Source organism: Hemitrygon akajei, chromosome 7 (genome assembly GCF_048418815.1).
Source record: "Hemitrygon akajei chromosome 7, sHemAka1.3, whole genome shotgun sequence".
In the NCBI taxonomy this organism is placed as follows: Eukaryota; Metazoa; Chordata; class Chondrichthyes; order Myliobatiformes; family Dasyatidae; genus Hemitrygon; species Hemitrygon akajei.
This window is the reverse complement of record NC_133130.1, coordinates 71,184,704-71,199,675: the sequence shown is the minus strand read 5'-3', so window position 1 is coordinate 71,199,675 and position 14,972 is coordinate 71,184,704. Positions and strand designations below refer to the sequence as shown.

General features: G+C 39.9%; 1 protein-coding gene across 1 annotated transcript in view; it reads left to right on the top strand.

Moving 5' to 3' along the window:
• Positions 1-1,114: 1,114 nt before the first annotated feature.
• Positions 1,115-14,972, top strand: part of LOC140730544 (utrophin-like) — a 460,763-nt gene continuing 446,905 nt past the window's right edge. Inside the window, exons 1-2 of the mRNA XM_073051151.1 lie at positions 1,115-1,247; positions 12,959-13,156. Coding sequence (XP_072907252.1) covers positions 13,072-13,156 — 85 coding nt within the window. The 5' untranslated portion in view covers positions 1,115-1,247; positions 12,959-13,071. The remainder of the gene's footprint in view (positions 1,248-12,958; positions 13,157-14,972) is intronic.

The following is a 14,972-nucleotide window of genomic DNA, read 5'->3' as shown; positions in this document are numbered from 1 at the left end:
CATGTAAAAACATCACAAATAAAGAGAAAAGATGTGTTACTGCTTGTCAGAATTTGTAGGCTCTTGATGGAACTGGTGATATAGTTTTCACAGTCAGATCTGGAACCTCAGTCTGATTTACCTTACATTTTTTGGACTTGCACAATTCCTGCATTTTTGGCTTTTGTTTAAGATTCTTAGCATCTTTTTGTCTCAACAGCTGCAGGGTTTCTTGTGTGCATTCCAGTAGGACATTGAATAGTGCTAATTTAGATTAATATTTGAGAATGAAATTACTCAGAATGAAAGATTCTGAGTGAAAGATTATGAAGATTAAAAATAGAATATAGTATACATTTTGCAGGTCAGGCATCATCTGGATGGAAGCTGAATCAATAATACTTTTGTTTACTGATCCATGTTTCTTTAACAACAGGCACTATCTGATTTGCGAAGTAGATCCTGCATTTTCTAAATTTATGTTAACATCTCGAGCATTTTACACCGAAATGAATGACAAATAGTTGAGGACAGGACAAGAAGTGACACTTGGATTATAGTGTGACTCTTGGTCACAATATGACAACAAAATTTTCTTTCACCTTTGGCTTGACAGCAGATGACTGGGTTTAAGGATGACCTTTGGTTCTCGAATTGTCTCCTGGGTTTGTGGGTGAACTAGGGAGGGTTCCCCCACAGATGCCGGACTTGGAGCAACACGCAAAATACAGGAGGAAAGTAGCGAGTTCGTGCTGAAATAGGAATACCCTCCGTAGATATTGTCTGACCCGCTGAGTTCCTCCAGTTTTATTGTGGTTACTGGCTGATCTGTTTGTTTCAGTGTGGCGAGGATTCAAGGAGGAGCTGAGGGTCGGTTTGCGGGATGACTCCTGTTTTGCAGGAAACCTCTGGATTGGCTTGTAGGGTGCAGGATCCCCCCCGGGCGACTCTCGGATCGCAGGGGAACCTTTGGTTGGGAATGCCTGGGGCTGTTGGGTTGGGAGAATTGCTGGTAACCCTCGGTTTTGGGACAACCCCGCACTTGGGCAGGTGAGCCCCCGGAGCGCAGGTGACCCCTCCGGCCGGTGCGCGCGGTGATTGACAAGGGGCAGTCACGTGAAGTCCGACGCCATGTTGGGAACCGTGGCCGCCGGAAGGACGCCAGGGTTTGCGGATTGGTACTGCGGCCGGAGAATGAGCCGGGGGGAGGCGGGGTTACGTCCGGCGCAGCTCGCTTGCTACTCGAATACTTGGCGGTGCAGCGGCAGGTAAGTGTGCGTGAGGTTGCCGGGGAGCGGCCGCCGGCCGTGGGACCGAACGGTTTGGGGAGTGGGGTGATGCTGGAGCCGTGCCGACTCCGGGATGCGCTCCGCTGCTTTGTGGTCGGTCAGTCGCCGGGCACTGGGATAAACCCGACAGCTGGCCTCCTGCCTTCTCGTTTCATCAACCCCCAAACCCTTTCCACTCCGCCGCAGTGTTGATCTAAAGGAAAATAAATTCTTAAGGTTTAAGATCTAAAGTAGAAAGGGAAAATTATTGGCGAAGAGAAAAGCCTGTTTTCTGGTGTAGAGCAAGTTCCCCCCCCCCCCCCCCCAGGAAGAGGCCAACTCTTTGTTAACTTGCCTGTGTATTTCAATGTTTTCTGCATTTTATTCGCAATGAGTAGAGGACATAGAATTGCAGACCAAAACGCCGACACTCTTTCCAAAGTGTCAAAATAGTTCCGTTTCAACTTTTCTTGGGACTATGAAACAACCGTCAGGGTTCGACTGCTCAGCATGCTTGACTCCTTGCTGTTCCAGGACCGTGCGCTGGTTTGTCTCTCGTACCTGATCTGGATTGTATACTGTAGGAGATAGGACAGTTAAGGCCAACTTTGTTTCTGTGATCGCAGCATATTGAGGTTCTTGACTTTGTACAGAAATGGATTTAAAAGTGCAATATTCTAATCTGAGAAAGTCAGTTTTTTAAAACAAAATTATGAACTGGGATGAGAGTAACACAAAAGTTTAAAGTAAAAAGGGATGCATTCCCTCAACCCAAAAATTCACTAAGTTTCAGATTTAGTTTGCTGTGTTTGACCCTGGTTTAATCTGTGGCACTGTTTAAAGTAAGCCTCCTGGTCATTAATCCACTGCAGACAGCAATTGTGCATTCTCTTGCTGATTCTCTGTTCCCTGTTGACTATGGTCTTGTAAACTGCCTATGTGACTGGCTTCTTATTTCACTACTTGGGCGACAACCGTAACTTGCATGTAACACCCAAGGCATGAATATCGATTTTTTTTCCCTCCAGTAAACAAATCCCCCTCCTTCTATTCCCCACTCTGATCTTTTGCTACTATTTAACTGCTTATCACCTCTCCCTGGGTCCTATCCTTACTTCACTTTCTCCTATGGTCGGTCCATTCTCCTCTCCTATCAGATTCTTTCTTTTCCAGCCCTTGACTTTTCCCATCCACCTGGCTTTACCTATCACCTTTCCAGCTAGCCTCTTTCCCCTCCCCCCCCCTTTATTCTGGCATCTTTCCCCCTTCTCAGTTCTGATGAATGGTCTTGGTGTGAAATGTCAGACTATCTTTATTTCCAAAGATGCTGCCTGATCTGCTGAGTTCCTCCAGCATTTTGTATGTTGCTTTGAATTTCCAGCATCTGCAGACTTCCTCGTATTTCCCATTATTTTTGTTTGTTAGGTGCTTTGTCTGTTTTTCACATTTACTTGTTATATAAGTTCAATTTTATATTACATGCAACCTCTTCAAGATGTTGTCCTTTGAATTGTCACAATGAAAACTTTTCGTAAGATGGGGATCAAAAAATATATCATTTACTTTTGGTTACTGAAAATTAAAATAAATTGAAGTCAGCATGTTTTGCTTTTTATTTTACTCAATTGTGTTCTTCAAAACTTAATGACTCTAAGCCACATTTAGGACAAAGACACTCTGAACTTACGTGACTGGAGTGTGTGGCTGAGCAGGGTATTCAAAACATTGTGACAATTAGTTTCACCTATTAAGATTTAAAAAAAAAATTCTGTCGAACATAAAATGAATTATTTTCTTGCGGAGTTGTCTTGCATATATGTTTTAGTCCGGTATCTACAACCTTTGATCAATTTTACGAGATAACTTACAACATGTATGGTTGTAGTTAAGTGACTGGTCATATACTTTTAATTTTTTCATCAGTTCTTTTTTTTTAATGATGTTTAAATCACTACAGCCAAAAATATAGTATTGGTTTTGACAAATTTATCCAACAATTTAAAATAGCTCTTTAAAGACATTAAAGATCTGTAATCAGATAACTTTGAGCAACTTTGAGTTGTTACTCATGTTTTATTATGATCTGCCTTGGATTTCTGAAAGCAAGTGGCTATTTTACGACAGTTAAATGCACGGATTTAAATATTTTAGCACCATCTTTGAAGTAGTCACTCATTATAATAATTTGTTTCTTATCAGAATTGAATTAAAACTAAATTTGAGAAAACTAAATTGAGCTGTATTTAATGAATACAGTAAACACACTGAATAACTGGACGAGATCCAGTGCATCATAAAATGTGCAAGTAACTTAAATATGCCAAGTAATAAAGCTTGTAGTTTAAAGCGTATGTGTGCAGTGCCTTGGAATGCAGGAGAGCAGTGATGTTCAATCCCTTTCTTATTGGGACTTCAGGATGTTGGCTTCTGATGGGTGAGGGAAGTTTTGGTGCAAGTTATACTTGGCATCATGCCATCTCCTGAGAGCTAAAAAGCACTGCATAGGCTTTGGAACAAGTCCAAGGACCTTAATGCCTGATTTGTGAAGTCGAACAGTTCTGTGTTAAGTTAAACTGGAGCTTTTCTGGCTTGGGCGTGGTATTTTTAAAAGAAGAGTAACTTCACTGTTTGTAATTGTTGTGCTCAAAGTGCAACCTAGTGGCAGAAATTAAGTACTTCAGATCAAACTTATACTAGTGTACGCAGACCTCCAGTGTAGAATTATCAAGTTCTTTGTGTGCTGTCTCAGAGACAATGATGGATCAAAACTGCTTGTGCTGGGCTGGTGGTTGTTTCATGTGAGTGTATAAGGATTTTTTTTGGATGCCAGTCAGAGGGTACAATGAAGCTGAAGCTCAAATTTCAGTTATGCCTGGATTGATCCAAGATACATGTCTTGGTCCTGACGAAGGGTCTCGGCCCGAAACGTCGACAGCGCTTCTCCCTATAGATGCTGCCTGGCCTGCTGTGTTCCACCAGCATTTTGTGTGTGTTGTTGCATGTATTGTTAAGTTTGAATAGTTTTGCATTTGATCTGCTTCCGTGGAGCTTTGTTCTATTGGACTAGAAGAGAGAAGAAACTGGTTTCCAGATTTTCCATGGTTTCTTTTGGAAATGAGTGTGTGGATAGGTTGTGTAGATGGTTTAGTTTTTGTTATGTCATGCTTTTAAGGTTTGCAGCTACTAACTGTATGAATATGGTGACTTGGTTAGGTTCTGGCGGTTGGCCATCTCAAGAAGAAGAAAATGTTTATATAAAGTTTAGTTTTACCATGTGAAATATATAAATATTCAATTTCAAGTGGAATTGTCATGATTTCATTTTAACTCATGATATGACTTTCCCCCATGTCTTTTTGTGTAGATATTTAATGTGTTTCTGCAGTTAGAAGAGATGTGCTGAACTAACCAAAGTATGGAAAATGTACAGAACTTGCAAATGCCCCCTGCTCTGTTAATGGAGTTAATTCATAGCTCTTCAATTGCACGAAAGTGGTGGAGTATTTTAATGTTCCACATAGTTTGTTCTCAGGAAGTATTACTGGCTTGAAGTCTCCTGGGTACACAGCCAGAACTTAAGTCATAGCATTTTGATTGCTGATTGTGGAATTCCATTTACTCTTCAGAATAAGCATTTGGCCATTGAAACACAAGAGTAGTGTTTTTTTTATTGCTCATTACTCTGGTTATATCGTATCTAATCAAGGTATGCATATTCACGAACAAAAGAAAATACTGTAAAGTTAATTTAGAAACGGGTGTTGGCGGGAATGTGTGTGGGCAAAGATTATTTGCTGATTTGTAATGTTACCAAGGTTTTGACAATGACCATATTTGTTTCGTGTTCTGTTAACTGATTTGCATGACTTTATACAATTGATAAAAAGTTTTTGTTATCATTAAAGAAAATGTTTCTGGTTGTGAAATGATGCAAAAAAATTAGAAGGAATGTGTGATATTTGCCTTGAGTGTTTTTGAAACATTTCTCTATCCATTTAATCCTTTGCTTTGACAGAACTCCATATACAGTGCCTGTTTTGAGAATCTAGTGATGGGCCAATAGAGCTGACCAAATGCTGCTCTCGGTAGTCATTTGGCCTTATGCTCTGTAGTGGGCATATTGGTAAAGCATCTTTTGTGGATGTCAAAAGTATGGCACACTCTGTGAAGATAATGATTTACATGATGTACATGGGTGCACGTGTCATCTCTGCATGTAGATTGATGGCTTGTGCATGCTTCTGGAGTGGAGCTGATGTTGTTTGAAGACATTGATCTGTTGTTCTGTTCTGCCTACAGTTTATTGTTGAGATATGGTGAGAAAACTGTTGGGGAAATGATTGAAGGTAGCCATTCAGAAATGATTGTATATGACCATTTCAGCTTGGGTTTATTTAACTCAGTTGAGATTAGTAATGTAAGATTGATGCCTGAACACATTGACAATGTAACTTAATGGTGAATGTCCTAGTACGATACGCAAAGAAAGTCATTGCGTCCATCAGGTCCATGGCACCTTCTAATAGAGAAATCACATCACTCCCATTCCCATCTCTTCCCTGTACCCTTGCAAGTTGTTCTCTTGTTTGCCCATCAACTCTACGTTAATTTCTTTTTCACTTGTTGCCACTGAGGGGTAATTTGCAGCATCTGGTTATCAGCACATCCCTGGGATGGAGGAGGAAGCAAACCTGCAAATAATACTCAGAGCCAGGTCTGAACCTAGGTTCCTGGAGCTGTGGAAACACTTTGTCTTTGTACTGAATTTCCTTTTTGTTGTGATGTAAGTGATGACAATACTTGAAGCAACTTGTGGTTGATGTTTTGTTTCTGGCAGAGGTCATTTGTTGATGGTTTATAGTTGAACATAACTAATTTCCACCTGATCTCTACTTTCTCTCCAGTCCTGGCCATTTAATTTGTAGGGGGAGTGAATACTCGTTGCTTCTTGATTGGTGCTTTGTCAGTCATTGATATTAACCATTTGGGGAGCAGTCTCGGTCCCAGATCTGGAAGTTCAAAGAGACAGTGTTGAGTCTTCTGTGTTTAAAGTTTAGACTCGATGCAAGTTGAGAACAGGACTTCAGTAGTGTAGAGAGCAGTGGTTAGCTAAGGATCTGATAAACTGAAGAAAACTGTATGGACTGGGGCGACGAGTGAAGATAAGCTGAGAAGTGAACTATAGAATAGTATGAGCAGCCCAATAAATCATTGCAGTAGATTTCATATTTTAGAAGGGCTTGTGTTTTTTGCCATCTGAACTATTAAACAGACACAGTCTTAAGACTTTGCTCAACTTCCTCATTTGAAGGCTTGTTAACAATTCTGCGACCTACGAAAGGCGTTTTCTCATATTTTATTTCACTATTGCTGTGTTTGGGGAAGTAAGATTTCTGCCTTGGTGATCCAAATATATTTTGGTTTTAATTCATTTACATTGCAAAGTATATTTCAGGGTATGGTGTCAACATCAATTTTCAATTGTCCTGGGTTGTTTGACAGCCCTATCTCTGTCAACTTGAATATTTTGCTGCTTTGTTTTTGTCTGTGAGAGATGTTGGTACACTGACTTGGGATTGATTCTTAATATTAAGGCACAGGTTTTAACCGAGACAAGTCATTGTTACTCGGAGTTGGTGGGCAGACTTGAGTGAGTAGAGATTCAAGAGCTGGTTTGTGTGGTGAATTCCAGGTAGGTGAAAGATTCATTCTGAAGATGCTGACCACCACCAGGGTTTGTCCCCATCGTGGTACCAATAAAACAATGTTGTCATTAGACATATGGAAGAAGAATTGCTTGAGAAGAAATAACTTTAATGTAACTAAACTTCAAATTTCCTAAAATCTTAATTGTTCACTACTCTTTTAATATACTCATTTTATTTGTGTTTATAAGTCTAAGTATTCTTTCAGTACTTGTGTATAATTCTCTGCTGGATCAAACCTCTCACAATACATGAAATCTTATTACTCCATTTGCAGGGAGAAATAAAACTTGCTCAGTGTTTCAAACCACAGTTTTTTAGTGCTTGGGATGATACTGCCAGAAGTCTACCTCCACTTGGAGTCAAAGAAATTTCTTAGTATTTTCACAATTTGAGTTCATCCTAATAAACTTTGGAGCTACTGATGTGCTTTGCAAGCATAATGAATATTGTAAACTGTGTGGGAACCAATTTGTGCACCACTGCAAAATTGCACAAACTTAAGCATTGGTCAGAGTATCAGGATAAACTCCTGTTTATCTTTGGTGCCATGGGATCTGTTATTTTTTAACTTGAGACGGAGCCTGGGTTTAATATATCATCAAAAGACAGGATTTCTTTCTAGTGCAGCATTTTCTCACTACCCTTAGGTTTATTGGCTAGAGAAGGTGGGAACTCAAATGGCGTTAACCCAAAAGCAGAGTTTGATCTTGTTCAGTTACATTGTGCCTAAGTAATGAGACTTTGTCACTAGTGACTGATAGTTAAGGACTGATTTCGTATTAATCTAAAACAAATACATTTGAATACAGAATATTTTTACAAATTTTTCTTGTCTTTTGGGTACTGACCATACCAAGAATGATAAGCCTGCCACTTTTCCAGCCAGTTATTCTAATATATTTGCCTACATTTTGGGCACACTAGTAAAATAAGTGCTAGGTTGCAGAACCCGGATGGTGTTAAATGGAATTAGAGAGTTGGTCCAAAATAAGGGGAACTAGATTGAATATATTGCAAAATCTTTAACATTTCAGATCTGAGGGGCTGAGTTTTCTCTGATAGAACATTTTGCTTTTTGTCTGTTTTCCCCACACAGGATCCTGATTATTTGAAACTGGACCATTGGTAGAGCATTACCATGGTCTGGTCATATCTTGCTTTCAGCAAACTGAGTAAAATCAGCTAATTACTGTGTAAGACAGTGGTTTGAGTTGGGTGTCAGATAAAATGGATAAAAGAAGCAATTGCCGTACCAAAACATATGATATTAATGAAGGGAAACTTCATTGACTATTTAAAGATGGGATGTAGTGTTTGTATAGTGACTACTGAAGCTTAATATTGACATTATGGTTGACTTGAAGATTGGAGGTATGATTTCAAAATTTGGAACACAAGGCAACTTAGAAGGATGTGACTCATAATGTGGAAAATTGTACTCAAATACAGAAGACAAAATTGAGCTTGAAGAACAGGCAGGCAAATTGCTTGATATCTTGAACATCTTTGTTTTGTTGCAAAGTATAAGAAACCAAGATGTATATCCTCAGAAAATAATTAACAAAGTGAGGAGCAGATACTTCAAGTCAAGTCACTTTTTATTGTCAATTCGACCATAATTGCTGGTACAGTACACAGTAAAAATGAGATAATGTTTTTCAGAACCATGGTGCTACATGAAACAATACAAAAACTACACTGAACTATGTAAAACAGCACAAAAACTACACTAGACTACAGACTATGCAGGACTGCATGAAGTGCACAAAACAGTGCAGGCATTACAATAAATAATAAACAAGACAATAGGCACAGTAGAGGGCAGTAAGTTGGTGTCAGTCCAAGGTCTGGGTATTGAGGAGTCTGATTGCTGGGAGAAAGAAACTGTTACATAGTTTGGTTGTGAGAGCTTGAATGCTTCAATGCCTTTTCACAGATGGCAGGAGGGAGAAGAGTTTTAATGAGGGGTGCGTGGGGTCCTTCATAATGCTGTTTGCTTTGTGGATGCAGTGTGTGGTGTAAATGTCTGTAATGGCGGGAAGAGACACCCCCATGATCTTCTCAGCTGACCTCACTATCCACTGCAGGGTCTTGCGATCCGAGGTGGTGCAATCTCCGAATCAGGCAGTGATGCAGCTGCTCAGGATGCTCTCAGTACAACCCCTGTAGAATGTGATGAGGATGGGGGGTGAGGGATGGACTTTCCTCAGCCTTTGTAGAAAATAGAGACGCTGTTGGGCTTTCTTTGCTATCTTTGAGGGACCAGGTAAGATTCTCCGCCAGGTGAACACCAAGAAATTTGGTGCTTTTAACGATCTCTACCGAGGAGCCCTCGATGTTCAGCGGAGAGTGTTCACTTCGTGCCCTCCTGAAGTCAACAACCATCTCTTTTGATCACATTCAGAGGCGGGTTGTTGGCTCTGCACCAGTCCGTTAGCCACTGCACCTCCTCTCTGTGTGTTGACTCGTCGTTCTTGCTGATGAGACCCACCACGGCTGTGTCATTGGTGAACTTGATGATGTGGTTCGAGCTGTGTGTTGCAGCACAGTTGTGGGTCAGCAGAGTGAACAGCAGTGGACTGAGCACACAGCCCTGGGGGGCCCCCGTGCTCAGTGTGATGGTGTTGGAGATGCTGTGGTAGATACTTAAATGCAAATTTTGTTGAATTTAATTTTGCCCACTTTATTGTCCAATTTATTCTCAATATGTTTTATATTGAGAAGAATAATTATTTTTCAATTATTATTTTTCAATAATTATTCTTCACAATATACTTTATATTGTGAAGAAAAAAATACAAGCAATTCTGCAGATGTTGGAAATGCAGAGTAACAAAGACAAAATGTTGGAGTAACTCAGCAGGTCTGGCAGCATTTATGGAGGGGGAATAAACTGCTGATGTTTCAGACCAAAGCCCTTCATCAGGAACCCTCTTTACGGTCTGACCTGATCAGTTCCTCCAACGTTTTGTGTGTGCTACTCTCATTATCATGTACTTTTTGTGGGTTTCTTTACCATAGATGGTTGAAGCATTGTCAAAAGAGCAAGAACAATTTGCTGCAATTGTGACAGAATTAAGGGGGTACAACAATTTGCAAAGCTTGAGTAATCTTGGGTTGCGAAGAGGAATCACTTACAGGGTGATGTAAGTTTTAAAAATTGCAAAGAGATTTTGCATTTTTTCTCCAAAATGTGGAAATGGAATGTTATTGATTAATAAATTAAAATGAAAATTATGGTATTACGTTACAAGTGTTGGAAGAATTTAGGAAAATTTATAATGTCTCACAACTCTGGGAGAGGCTTAATGTAATCATGGAGAAGTAGATTATGATAAAGAAGGGCCATATTGGGTGTAAGTAATTGTTTGGGGGTAAAGCTGATCTGAGCCAAAAGCACCAACATAGAATCAGCATTTGTTTAATAAATTATTTGGAACTCAGTCCACATTTAAGTTTGAGTTTGTTGTCATAGGCACAAAGTACAGGCACAAGAAAAATAAATTTGCAGTATCATTGCGGGGATAGATTCAGACAACACCATTGAATATACTGTAAATTATACAAGACAATAAAAAAGACTTCAAAATAAGTCATTAGTGCAAAAACACAATTAGAAACAAGTCAGTAGTCAGTAATGTTACATTGTTGAGATTGGACTAGAGTTGTATCGATTGGTTCAAGAAACTGATGGTTGTAAGAAAGCAACTATTCCAGAACCTGGTGATGTGGGACATCAGGTTAGAACATAGAATATAGAATAGTACAGCACAGTACAGTACAGGCAGTTCATCCCACAATGTTGTGCCGACCCTTAAACCCTGCCTCCCATATAATACCCCACCTTAAATTCCTCCATATACCTGTCTAGTAGTCTCTTAAATTTCACCAGTGTATTTGCCTCCACCACTAACTCAGGCAGTGCATTCCACGCACCAACCACTCTCTGAGTAAAAAACCTTCCTCTAATATCCTCCTTGAACGTCCCACCCCTTACCTTAAAGCCATGTCCTCGTATTGGGAAAGAGGTGCTGGCTGTCCACTCTATCTATTCCTCTTAATATCTTGTATACCTCTATCATGTCTCCTCTGATCCTTCTTCTCTCCAAAGAGTAAAGCCCTAGCTCCTTTAATCTCTGATTATAATCCATACTCTCTAAACCAGGCAGCATCCTGGTAAATCTCCTCTGTACCCTTTCCAATGCTTCCACAGATTGCTGTAACTTTGGTCTAATAGTAACGGTGGGAAGAGTGCATGATCTGGAAATCAGGGATCATTAAAAATGCATGCTCCTTACTTGAGACAGGATCCATGTCAATGTTTTTGGTAAAATGGTTATGACCACGATGAAGCAATCTGTGCACACAGATATATGGCCCTTTGTGTTCATTGGAATTGCTGTACCATACCAGGCAACCAGTCAGGATATCATGTACAATGATTGCATCTATATGATTTTGTTGGAGGATCTAGTGTCATGCTAAACATTTTTAAGATCTAAAAAAGCAGAAGTGTTGGGTGTCATCTTTGTGACTGGTCTTTGGAGACGTTCATTCAGAGGAATTTGAAGCTGTTAATTCTTTCCACCACCAATCCACAATTAAAAATTGGTAAACTAATGGAAGCACCACATCAACAAAAGTAATTGGTAGAAATAGTGACATACTAGGGGCAGTTTACAGTGATGAATTTGCCTGTCGGCTTGAGTGAACATCCGGAGGAAATACTGAAAGGTTTGGATAGAGGGTGTTTCCATTGGTGTGAGAGTCTTGGATCTGAGGCACAAGCTAAGAATGGGATGCCCCTTTAAAACTGAAATGAGTAACCTCTTCATCCAAAGGATACAGATGATTTGATTTGCTTTATTTGTCAACTGTAAATCAAAACCTATCGTAAGGTGTATTGTGTCAATGACCAGCACCGTCAGAGCATGGTGCTTGAGGCAGCCTGCAAGTGTTGCCACACTTCCAGCACCAACACAGCATGTCCACATCTCACTAACCCTAACTGTACATCTTGCTTTGGAAGGTGGAGAAAACGGTAGTACCTGGGGGAAAGGGAAATCCATGTGGTCATTGTGACGAGTGGGTGGGGGGGGGGGGGGAGGTCATACAGATAGTGGGTATTGAACCTCGATTGGTGATCATTAGCTCTGTAAAGCTTTGTGCTAACTGCTATGCTGCCATGCTGTGGTAAACCTGTGGTATTTGTTTCTACAGAGGGCAGTGGAGGCCAAGGTGATGGGTGTGTATAAGGCAGAACTTGATAGGTCCTTCGTTAGTTAAAGGGTTAAGAGATGCGCAGATTGTAGAGTGTAAGCAACTTGTCAAATCTGTGGAAGCTGATGGAAATGTTGTGAAAGCACTGGCATTGAATTAGTGTAAATGGGTACTGAATAAGCATGGTAGACCAGGTGGGCTGATGGACTTACTTCCATCAGAAGACAGGAAAAAGAGATTAAAAATAATCATCAGCCTTGATTGAATGGCAGAGTAGACTCAATGACTTAATTTCTGCTCTGAAATCCTGTGATCTTATGGAAAATGGAGTACTTGGAGGAAACTGGCGAGTCATGAGGAGAGTATGCAAACTATTTATTGATTGTACTAGAAGTCAGAATTGAATGTGCGTTGCTGCCCCAATGTCCTAGAATATCTTGAACTACTTTTGTCTCCGGCTCACACCACACTAGTTACTTGTGGTGAATTTCTTATGTTACCATTTATATTCTGCTGTACAAAAAAGCATTTGTGCTTATGTCAGCATGGCAATTATTTAGAAAGATTTTTTTTCTTTTAAAGTGCTTAGTGACATGTTAAGGGTGTGTGCTTTTAAAATGATTGTATTTTTTAAAATGTTTGATGTTTTGAAGACTAATCAGTATGATTGAAAGATTATCACTGCATATGAATGAAGATCATCAATATGTAATCTCTTTAAATATTTACATATTCCATTGCTTACCAAAATAACATCTTTTATGATCTTTCTTTATCATTCAGTTGTTGCAGCACCTAACTAGAAGCAATACATGTGAAGAAATTTTGGACGAAATCCATCTGAAGACTGACAAGTTTTCTGACCCAACTGTGGGTTTGGACTGTCGGCATTTATTATGGCCAAGGTTGCAGCTGGGGGAGGAAGTGGTGACAGTGCGAGTCCTGTGAATGAGTTTGGTGATATTATCAGATGGCGATCAGGTACGTCTGAGTAAAATTTATTGTGTTTAGATCGTTTTGAGAAATCACAGTTAGGAATGTGAATCGTTGATCTTCCAGGTGCAATAAATATGCAGCTACAGACCAGGATCTCATCACAACATGTTGCTATTGGATGTGACTTTGCTCAAAACCAAGCAGGCCTTATTTGTTACGGATCGTTGGAGGGAGCTGTTATTTAAGGATGGCTTTATACCCTTTAAGTTTGGTGGTGACATGTTGAGACATGTTCTCAATGTTTTGTGGTTTGAGTTTAATTCAAAAAGTAACTAACGTGTTAGACTTGTATGATCAGATCTTGTTTTGGTGATAGTTTCCAGGTGATTTTTGTCACTGTCTTTGTAACAATCTCTGCTCTGGCTTTTTGATTTCTCCTCCTTGTGCTTTACTTCCCATTTTGTGCTTTTGTCTGTGCATTCAGGTAGTGTCTGTTATTCATCTGTGAGCCAAAAAAATGTTTATCAAAAAGCTTTCATGGATGTATATCACACACTGCAGCATCTCCTTAATAAGTCTTCAGAGTCGCCCAACATCTGTACATCTGATGGGAAGGCAGCAAGGAAAGTTGGAATAATTGCGCTTAAGTTATGAGGTGATTACAGTAATGATACGATTTTTAGAGCTGAGCACTTATTTTAATGCAGTATTGGGGGAGAGGTACTCTATTTCCTTCTGGATGAAATGCCTGTAAATAATTTTGCCAAGTTTCAAAGCCTGTGTCTGTATCTTCCTTTACAACTCAATCCCCAACGTCCTTATTAAGTGACCCAGATAATGTGGATCGGTCATAACATCTCCTCCTTGCTGGCAATCAACCCAAGCATATATCAAGTATGCAGGCTTAGCCCATTGTTCTCCTCTCTACACTAATTCCTGTGTGGCTAAGCACAACTCAAATGCGTGTAAACTCTGGTGTTAAGTAGAATTTCAGATGTCACTGAGAAAGTATAGAGGAGTGAGATCAGCTGGTTCAACAACAACCTTTCATTTAATGTTAGCAAGACCAAGGAATTGATTGTTGACTTAAAGAAGGAGAAGTTGGGAGATTACACACCAGTCCTTATTGAAGGGTTAGTTGTGAAGGGATGAGCAACTTCAAGTTTCTAGGGGTCAACATCTCAGGGGATCTATCCTGGGCCCAACACATTGATGCAGTCATGAAGAATGCGTACTAGTGACTCTACAGCATTAGTAGTTTGAGTAGATTTTGTATATCACCAAGAATCTAGAAAATCTCCGTGACTGGTCGCATCACAGTTTGGTATGGAGGCTTCAATGCCCAGGAACGAAAGAGGCTGCTGAGGATTGTAGACTCAACCAGATGCATTACCAGCACAACACTCCCTACCTTTGAGACCATCTTCAGGAAGTGGTGCCTCAAAAAAGTGGTATGTATCACTAAGCACCTCACCTTTCGGGACGTACCCCTTGTTACTAATATCAGAGAGCCTCAAGACCCATGCTCAATTATTCAGAAACAGCTTTTACCCCTCCCCAATCAGATTCTGAACAATTTTCTTTTCACTTTGCACTATTTTGTTATTAAAGTATCTTTGCACTGTCCTGCTCTTGCAAAATAGCAAATTTCACGACATAAAAGTCCACAATGATTAATCTGGTTCTGATAAACATATCACTTGAGAAAGAAGTAAAAGATGCCATTATTAAAGATGTCAGAGAAGAGCAGGGGGTTTTCCCATTAATATTACAGCCAGTATTTGCCCCTCAATCCACATTTATAGCTGTTGATTTGAGCATGGTTTTCAATGATATTAGTGATTAATGATATTTCAGAATC